Source organism: Micropterus salmoides, unplaced genomic scaffold, assembly GCF_014851395.1.
Source record: "Micropterus salmoides isolate LMB-PRFRI ecotype aquatic unplaced genomic scaffold, ASM1485139v1 Ms_hic_scaffold_23, whole genome shotgun sequence".
Lineage (NCBI taxonomy): Eukaryota > Metazoa > Chordata > Actinopteri > Centrarchiformes > Centrarchidae > Micropterus > Micropterus salmoides.
In genome coordinates, this window is record NW_024041484.1 from 4,314,168 (window position 1) to 4,324,255 (window position 10,088).

Below are 10,088 nucleotides of genomic sequence, written 5' to 3' on the forward strand. Positions count from 1 at the left end.
CGCCTTCTTCCATATATTTGTGCTAGAGGACCAGATGACACTTGTTGGCATGGATGCACACACAGCTTCATCCTGTTGGCTGATCATCAGGACTAAACCCAAAATATACCATAACAGCAGAGGCATTTTTCTTGTTTACTAGTGTAAAGTTGTCCCACCGCTCGCACTCGCCATCTTTCTCAGCTCAGCTGCCTGTTCCACCAGTAGAGGCTGGCCTCTGGTGGCGAGTACTGTGCACTACAAGATACAGCGCCTCCGTGTCAGTTTAATAGAAAGTCGAGTGTTTTCTGGACAGTATTTTAAATCGTGCCATCAGGATTTCTAAATATCCAGGTATACCGTAACACCTTGCTGCCGGCTAAGCCTAGCAGACACCCTATGTAGTATAAACAGAAGCATGTCAGCATCCCTGCGTGGACCATGTGCCCCTGGAAACTGTAACCCTGACCTATGTTTCTCTGTCCCTCCGCCCTCAGATCCACCTCCAGTTCCCCATGGAGTTTGAGTTCAGTCAGTACTACCTGAAGTTCTTGGCCTATCACTACGTGTCCAACCGCTTCCGCACCTTCCTGCTCGACTCTGACTATGAACGCATAGAGCTGGGTAAGAACATTTCTGAGTCCACAGAGTGCCGCTCTGAAAATGCTTTAGTTTTATTCTGAGGACCTGTACCACTGCTCCATCATCAGAGACACAGAGTCCTAGTCCCAGATACAGCGTCTGTGTTCCTCTGTGTGTGTGCAGGAGTGCTGTATGAGGAGAAAGGCGAGAGGAAAAGTCCGCAGGTGTGTAAGTCTGTGTGGGACTACATTGACAGACTCAACAAGAAAACACCCGTCTTCTACAACTACATGTTCTCTCCTGAAGACGAGGAGGTGAGACTGCTGCACACCAACTGGCGGATATAATGATACTGACCAGTTACAGTCAGTGATAGTATAGACAAACTTTGCTCCTACTGATAAGTTCGTTGGTCAGTTTAAAGTAAGTATTTGTGTGTTCCAGGTGCTACGGCCATACACCTTCATCTCCAACCTGAAGGTATGGGACTTCTACATGGAGGAGACTCTGTCAGAGGGGCCCTCCTATGACTGGGAGCTGAGGGGCCGTCAGGAGCGCGTGGTGGAGGAGACGCCAGAGAAACCCGACTCCAGCGGCCCTAAATCGCAGCGGTGCATCGTGTGGCCGTGCTACGACAACCTGAGCAAGGTGGTGCCCGACGCCATCACCAAGCTGCTGCAGGACCTGCAGAGTCTGGAGGCCGAGCTCGGCCAGACGTCAGAAAAGTGGAAGGACACGTGGGATAAAATCAAGAACACGCAGAGAACCGAGGTCAAACTGGAAAGCAAGGTGGGACCAAGTGTTGCGTTCATGTGCAGCCTTTTGGAATTTTGAAATTCCTAGTTAGCAGATAAGCTTGTGAAGGCAACACTATTTTGCAAACAGCACTTAAGTCTAACACAAAGATGTGATCTACCTGTTCACAGTAATCAGTGTGTCTCTGTCACCATGAAACCAAAATGTCACCAGACTGAACAACTAGACTGACAGGCTGTTTTAAATGAAATATGTCACATTGCATGAACATGACTAGATTATGGTGACATTTTGACCTGATTGTGAAGTAGACTATAATCTGCGTCCTCTGGTTCACTGATTTAGGGGCTTTCACACCTACCTCGTTTGGTCCGGATTTTCAGACTTTTCAGTTTGGTACGAACCAAAATTGCAGGTGTGAAACCTCCCACGGACGAAAAGAGGTAGTCTCGGTCCGGATCAAACTGAACCATGGTTCGGTTCGTTTCTGGCATGAAAGCATTTTTTGGATGGTTTGGACTTTCAGACTATTTACAGGAAGTTTGGCGGTTGACGTGTAAACCGGAAACAAGCAAATGCACGGAGAAATGCATTGAAATAAGGACACGATTATAAATCTCCCGTGACGGCTCATCTTTTCAAACAGACGGCCACTATAGAAGCACACTGCCACATACATCTTGGCTTTTGAAACGGAGGTGCAGAGGGATCGCTTGCTGTCTTCTACTCCTTTCCTGTTTGCACAATGAGGACGTTTAATTGCGAATTTGAACTAGCGTGGTGCTGCAGGTAGTAATGCCATAATGATAATATAGTGGCAAATGTGCATATGTTCATTTTTTATTCATTAATTCTCGTCAAAGCTCCCCGCTGAACTGTTTAATAAACCAATCAATGTCAAGGATAGGGAGGACGACAAGGCGCAAGTGTGTCATGTAAAGTCCTTTAGTGCGGTCGCAGAATTGCAGTGTGAAACCAAACCAAAACTAACCGAATGTATCAAAACATGAACCTTGGTGCGGACTTTCAGGTTTGAAAGGCCCCTTAAACTCTCACCGACCCTTTCCCTTCCGTCTCTCCTTTCTCCTCAGCCGTCGTTCTCCAGCTCCTTGCTGATGTCATCTAACCTAAGCCACCAGCGCCGTTCGCAGGGCGTCTACCTGCAGGAGAGCGGTGTGGGCTCCTCCATCAACCTAGCTCTGGACTGTGAGGCCAGCGCCACCTCCACTCCTGTCGCCGGTCGGCCCAGCACCAGCACGCTCTACAGCCAGTTCCAGAGCACCGAGAGCGAGAACAGGTCTGTACCCACCACACTGGCTGACTGAAAGGAGAGCTGGTCTGTGTGAGGGTTTGTAGTGTTTCTAACCAACCAGAGCTGAGAACAGTACAGCTGACAGGAGACAGAGGCCTTGTCTGTGAACCAAGATACTGGTACACTGATTTTCCCACATTATGTTATGGCATACTGTGAAAAGGATATCGGGCAGCTTGGCTGTTTCTCACCAGCGAGGTGCACCAGTGTTTAAGTGATCCCACAACTCTGTTATCAGTTTGTCCACTGTGAAAATACCAGTGCCAGATAAACCTCTTTTTTTGTTTTTGACATTAGGAGTTTTGAAGGCATCCTCTTTAAGAGAGGGGCGTTATTGAAACCATGGAGGCCCCGGTGGTTTGTGCTGGACAAGACTAAACATCAGGTAAGATGGAGGGTGCTGAAAGTGAAACTGTGGCGCAATGATTGAATTCACGTCCGAGGCCACAAATTCATGGAAAATTAAAAAGTACACAAATCATAGAGCTAAATGTTTGTTTATGGCATTGGCTTGAACTCTTTTTATGTATATAATTGCCTCTTGTCTCTATCCCCAGCTGAGATACTACGAGAGCAGGCAGGATAAGGAGTGTAAAGGGGTGATTGAGCTGGCCGATGTAGAGTCTGTCATTCCAGGAACGCCTACCATGGGAGCACCGAAGAACATCGAGGAGAAAGCCTTCTTTGATGTAAGCTCACCTTCACTTTGTTTAAGTCACCTTTGGGTGTGGGGGTCTGCTGCTGCTTTCTCATCATGTAGGAAGAATGGGGGGGGGGACTCACATTCCTCAGACTTAATTAATATTCATTCATTATTCCAATATGGTTACCCCTATTACTTGCATTGTAGTCACGCCAGATAATTAGAACCTAATGAATGATTTTAGTGCATATAGTAGTCAACAAGTGAAAGCAGATACAAACAGAAAGTCTAGTCCTTGTACATCGGGCGCCCCAACTCTCACGTCGTCTTAGCTAAAGTTAAAGTTTAGTTAAAGGTGGCTGTTAGCTTGAGTTCCACCAAATGAGGGTGTGGTTGATAAATGTGTAAAAACTGAAACTGCCTGAAGCCTTAAAGCTAGATTCCACCGGGCACGGCTGTGTTGCGTTCTGGCTGCCAGAGCTGATCACAGCCATTCAGAAAATACGCGGGGAGTCCATTTTGATGGAGGCCGTGTCAAGCACCACAGAGCAGATGAACCGAGCAGGAAGTCAGTCACAGAAACATCAGTCAGTTTTCAAAATAAAACACCATGTCTACATTTTCTCCACATTCAGTGTATCGCTGTCACTGATATGTCTGGACAACAATAATTTTGCTAGCTTGTTTATGCAAGCAGTGTATGTATGTGCGCAGAATTCATTATTCTTTTTTCCCTTTTCCAGCTCAAGACGACAAAACGAGTGTACAACTTCTGTGCCCAGGACAGCCTGAACGCACAGCTGTGGATGGACAGTGTTCAGAGCTGCCTGTCAGATGCCTAGGGGAGGGGGCAGGACTCTTTATGGAGCAATGCAACCAGGACCGAATGAGCACTGCTGCGGCACCTGACGACATCTCTGCCGACCAATCCCAGTGGACCAGGGAGGGGAAGGGGCCTTTCACCACTTAAGCTCTGTTCTGTTCGCTAGTGTTGAACTAATAACCTCGCGTCACAACGTTTCAGTGTTTTTGTTACAAAACTAAGAAAAAGACAAAAAAAAATAATAAATTGTCCCTGAAGAACCACTTGCTGTCATCTCACCAAGTAGCTGCAGCCTCTCACTTCCCCGGCAGTCTGACCACTATGTGCGCTGGATGTCTGTGTGCATATTATATAAATGCATATTAAAGCATGTTGTTCCATTTCTGCGAGGCGTCCTGCAGCTTAGGACCAGCACGAAGATCTTTCCAGACCCTCCACCTGTTCAACCACAACCCGCTTTCCCTCCTAACCCTAACCCCACTCGCCCTAAAGACGCTCCGGGGAGGAATGACGGAGAAGCTGCAGTTGCACGTCAGCCCCAGCTACGTACAGGACTCGTTCAGCTGCTCTGGAGAAGGATCTAAAAGATGTGTGAGGAGTGTTGACGGACCAAAACAGCCCTGAGGAACAGCAGTCCTCAGGTCTCTGCTCTCTTTGCCTCTCACTGCCTGATGTAGCCCATTCACAGTATATTGAGAGGAAGTTGAGTGTGCAGGGGGGTGGGGAGGCGCTCTTCAACGGTTCATGAAGGATTTCCATACCTTTTTTCTTTTCCAAAATCTCAAATTTGTACCAGAAAGAGATCAATGCTCATCACCTATCCTTACAGGGGGTGATGTGAAAGGATACTGTGAAAGCCATGAATCAGTCGTAAAGATCAAACCAGAAGAGCCGAAGCGGAGACTGGAGCCTGTCAGGTATTGAGTGTGTCGGTGAACTTTCACTGAGTGTTTACAAAGTAGACGAAACTTTCCTCACTAAACTTAACTCTGCTCTTCGCCTGTGTTTTTAATCAGTACAACCACTATTAACAGTCAGATGTTTTAAGGGATGCTGAAGGAAAAAGGAGGGATTTATTTTGTAGTGACGTCTTAAAGCAGTCTTTAGAGGGAGATCTGGAAGGTAGGAGATTAAGAGGAGGGATTACTAATAACAGAGTGAAGTTATGGGATGCTTCGGAGAGATTACAGTTTTTAGAGATGGATATTGACTCGCCACAGTGCTCGGGGACTGGATGTTTGTTACAGGAAAATTCAGGTATTTTTTAAACCTAGGTCTTATTTTCATAATTGCGTCCATTATGGCCAACACTGTGTTTGCTCTCACCACCTCTGTTGACTGAGTCAGAAAATGCAACGGCAGCAAACATCAAAGTTTACAATTTAACTACAGAAATTGTTTCACACGCTTGTTTCCACAAGTCTGGCTGAAAGGAAACAGAAATGAGCTCCCTAAGTCAGCTATTGTAGCCAACCGCAGGCTAGTTTGGTAAACCAAAGCAACCAGCTGGCTTGTCAAACTAGCTGCATGGTTAGCAAACTAGCATATTACTTAAAAATAATAATCTACAGAAAAAACATTTATTGCTTATCGTATCAAATATTACAATATTCTACTAAAAACAAAGGTAAATTGATACTACAAAAATGCTTTGATTGAATTTCCTCAGAAGACAAAAGAAACAAAGGTCTCGTTTGCTATTACTTCTCTAGCATGTACACGAGCCACAGCCTCACACACATACGCTGCTGCTGTGAGCAAACCAACAGGCAGCTTGTTTGGTTAGCCAGCTGGTTGCCCTGGAAGTAGATCCCTATGCAGTTAGCTACAAAGGCTAATCCAGAGGACTCTGTTCTTTGTTTACTTTTGTCTGGACTCTTAGACAGACGTGGGAAATGATTTATTTGGAAAGCTTTACGAGGCTCACACTGCTCATCCTGATATATCATCGCTGTCTTGGAAACACCATGAATCTACACATCAGCATTTCCGCCTTGTATTTTTACATGTTTTATTTAGCTTGGGAGAAATTTGACAACCCACAAATGAACACATAATCGTCCCGTTTCCAAAAATTGGAAATATGTGTTTTTTTCATTGAACAGCAATGATATGTTGTTTTGCTGGAGTTGTGTTTCTTGAATTTCTACAAGTGGAGGTGGCGAGTGCAAATTTAGCATGACCCACAATTACCACAATTATGGAAATAAGAGGCGGAAAAATACTTGACTTTTTCCTTTAGTGATGCGGGGACAGGGAAAGTCACCCAAACGGTTCCATGACATTCACTTGTACCGTGCTTCTGATATGAATCTGATGCTGTTCAGACTCACTGTACCTGTTTCAGATGCATCAACAGCCCACTTGTGTTGTTACTTTCAGTGCTGACACTTGTGCACTGACGAGTCTACATCTGTTAGTTATAGAGAAACAGTATGTTTAGCTGGAAAGTTTCAAACATCAAGTCACGTTTTTTTCTGTCAAAGGTATGTCAGACCCCCCCCCCCGCACACAAACCACTCTGACCCACCCTTGTTAACACAAACTCTGCTTATGTAAAATAAGGTTCTACTGCTGTCTTTGTTGAACATAAAATTTGAAATTGTAGATTTTTTTGGTGTCTAATAACTCCTTTGTATATACTACTCCAGATTTGTATGTAACGTTTATGGTAGTAATTTATTTAACTTGTCTCCTCAGTAAGAAAGTTCCTCAAGCACCACTTTATTTTTTAAATTAGGAATTCAATGTGCCATTTGTTTATTTCTGTATTAATGTGACTAATGCTATTTTGTTTATTTGAAAAATGTAAACCCTCAATGTCTTTCTTTTTTTTTTTTTGTAAACATGTTGTCCTTATTCTATCCCAAACTGTTAATGCAAGAGTGGAAATGGTGTTAGTGGAAGAGGAAGCCTCTGGGCTGGCTTTTAAAGGCTGCTTGGATTTTACTTTGTTGCTCAACCACCGTGGTGGGATGTTCTGGATACAGTCACAATAAATTTTTACACATATGAAGTCTTCCTGGGGCTGGGTTCTGCTCACTGGCCTGCTGCTACTTTAATGGCCCCCTTTTGTGTTCATTAAATAGTCCGTGACGAGACGGGACATTGTGTAACAAGATGCCTAAATGTGCTGCATGCATGAATTTAGTGAAAGATATTGGCAAGTTCATTTAAAATGCACGGTGTAGTCAAGAGTTCAAGATATTAATCAAAGATGCCAAACATACCAATATTATATAATATAGTAATATTAATGAATTATGTTAAACATTTTTTGGGAATATGGTGTACTCAAACCTTAGAGTAACTTAGAATCTGTTTGAATCTTATTTAATCTGACCAACAGGCCAAAACTAAAGTAAATTTAATTTAACTTAAAAGAGTGGGAGTGATTTTAACGACTAAAATTGATCAACAGGTCTACAAAAGAAAAAGATTTCCAGCTGTTGCTTTGTAAGCTCAGTGGAAAGAAAACTATTGCTATTCCCTGACAGTAGCTGTCTGATGTATTGCATGATAATAGTAAAAACAAAGGCTATAGCTAAGGTATCCGTGTAGCTTTCTGTGGCGTTTTAACCATCATACCAACAGGCAGATGGACTGAATACTAGCTGCGTTGGGTTTTAGAGACTGAAGGCCTGGTGACCAAGAAAACTACACAGCCAACATCATGATAATACGCTTTAAGTTTCAGGTGACCTTGTGCATCTTAAAATAATCTTCCTGCGAGGAACCGATGGAATCGCTGCAGCAGCCAGAACCCGCCTGTGGGAAGACTCCGTTTTCTTGTCTTTTGCCTGCAGTCTAAATCCAGTCAGACCCAGCTCATCTTTTCACTCTAGTTTACTCATCTTTCTGTGGTAACAGCTACATTAACCACAACAATGACATAATCCTTTTATTTATTTTTATTCTTTTTTTTTTTTTTAATTAGAAATGACTTTCTGAGCCGGGTTATGTTGTCAATCATGTCAATATAGTTTTTAGAATCCAAATAAAAACTGTGGGTTTAAATGTTTATCTGTTGTGTGTGTGTGTGTAGACAAATAGCAAATTTCACAGATGACACTTCAGATCTTTTCCCACCCTAGATGTTGATTAAATATCTGCTAGTTTAGAGAGGAAACAAAGCATTTAGAAATGTTCTTCATTTCTCCCCAGGGCTGTTTTGGTCCAATTATTTATCTGTAAATGAATCAAGAGTCCCTGGGTTATAGCTACTGAAATCTCACACCTGGTTCAGCATCTTGTAGCTCCTATCAGCTGGTTTTAATGCTCCATACCACTGTTTCTGCATGCCACAACTTACACTGACACTGGTGGATTACCTCTTTTTAAAGCTGCTCTTATCAGTAGTTAATTTAAAGCCCACCAAAAGAAATGGAAACAGATGGCTGTCTGACAGGTAGAATTAAATTAGCCTAGCAGTTACATTGTCCTTTAACAATGGTCAGTTGTAATGTGGAGGATAGTGAACTCTTGGTGCCTTGAGTTTGTTTAATCAAAGTTACATTTTTTGTCTTGAGGACCTGCAGTTGCAAGCATGGGCTGCTTTATAACTCACCTTGATGGTGCATTCAAGAACATCCCAACACTTTATGCATTCATTTCCTACACTAGTAGCAATGCCAGAGATATGATCACACCCGTTACTTGTTGACTGAGATGGATTTCCTTTTTCAGGTGAGTTCCAAGTCTGCAAGTTGATTTTCATATTGTTCTGAAACATATTTAAACAAAGTTGGCGCGCCTATGTCCCTCCCTTTTGCTTCAGCCCTATGGGACCTTCTTTTGGGAAAAAATATGTATGGTAGCAAACGCTAAGGCCACTTTTTAAAAATTATTTTGTTTGAATTGTGCCATGAATGTTGTTTGTCAACTTAATGGGACGGTAGGTGATTGTAATCCAACAAACTTTTTGTTAAATTCAGTGAATTCCTCACGGTTGGCTAGCTCTCCATTTTTTGTGTGCTCTGAAAAAAATTCTGATTTTCCTACACAGCCCTGGCACTGTAAATGGAAAACAAGAAAGTGGTGTGGACCTTGCCACAAAAGACTGTTTGAGCCAATCAGCTGTGTCAAGCACTGAAGAGAGGGGTGTATGTGTTTGGCAGATGAGTTCAAATATCAATCCTTCTGCAGAATCACTTTGGCTACATTCACACTGCAGGCCTAAAGCTCAATTCCAATGCTCCTGTGTGAACCGTCCACGGCCTGAAAGTGACCCGCATGCACAGAAGAATAAAACGACAAGGAGCCACTGAGGTTAGCTCATACTTGCTAACCCTCCCGATTTTCACGGGAGACTCCCGTGTTTTATTGCCCTTTCCCGGTTTCTTCCCAGGTCACATTTCTCCGATTTATGACAACTGTTCACAACTTTGTCCTTTTTATTACGGTTTCTGGTGCCGTACAACGCATCTGCCCCACAACCCACTCTCTCTCTCCCCTGTGGGCTCGGAAAATTAGCATGCATATAACTCAGAAGAGAGCTTGCGATCTGGTGGATTTCAGGTGGAAGAAAGGGGATTTGTGAGCAGATGATAGCAAGGTAGAGGAGGAAGAGAGCCACATGTTTAATAATTGCTTTTGTGGAGCTTTTTTGTTCAGAGGCTCCGTCTACAGAAGAACTGTGACAACAGCTGCTCTAGAGTGACGTTAAAGTTGCATTAGTTCCGACCGAGTCTGGACACTCAGGCCGCATTTAAAAAGATCCGACCCGATATGAAAGTGGCCTGTTCACACTGCAAGTTTTTAAAAAGATCAGATCTGAGTCACATATGAGCAGAAAAATCGGATTTGGGTCACTTTGGCCTGCAGTCTGAGCGCAGCCTTACTCTCTCTTTAAAAGATCATTTAGTATGTCAAGAAAGTTGCAGAGTGCCGTAAAACAGTAAAGTAACATTTCATTTTGTGTGAAACCACTCTATGAACTAAATATCAGGTCTCACACAATACAAGTCAACAACATGTTAACGCTGTAATGCTAG

The 10,088-nt window shown here is 43.4% G+C and overlaps 1 protein-coding gene across 7 annotated transcripts in view; it reads left to right on the forward strand.

Annotated features, from left to right (window-relative positions):
- Positions 1-8,116, forward strand: part of sbf1 (SET binding factor 1) — a 65,595-nt gene extending 57,479 nt beyond the window's left edge. For all 7 annotated transcript variants that reach the window (XM_038738358.1, XM_038738359.1, XM_038738360.1 and 4 more), the window contains 7 exons: positions 477-603; positions 745-875; positions 1,006-1,350; positions 2,409-2,614; positions 2,927-3,014; positions 3,187-3,318; positions 4,016-8,116. In XM_038738358.1, the coding sequence (XP_038594286.1) occupies positions 477-603; positions 745-875; positions 1,006-1,350; positions 2,409-2,614; positions 2,927-3,014; positions 3,187-3,318; positions 4,016-4,114 (1,128 nt within the window). In that variant the 3' untranslated portion in view covers positions 4,115-8,116. The remainder of the gene's footprint in view (positions 1-476; positions 604-744; positions 876-1,005; positions 1,351-2,408; positions 2,615-2,926; positions 3,015-3,186; positions 3,319-4,015) is intronic.
- Positions 8,117-10,088: the final 1,972 nt, after the last annotated feature.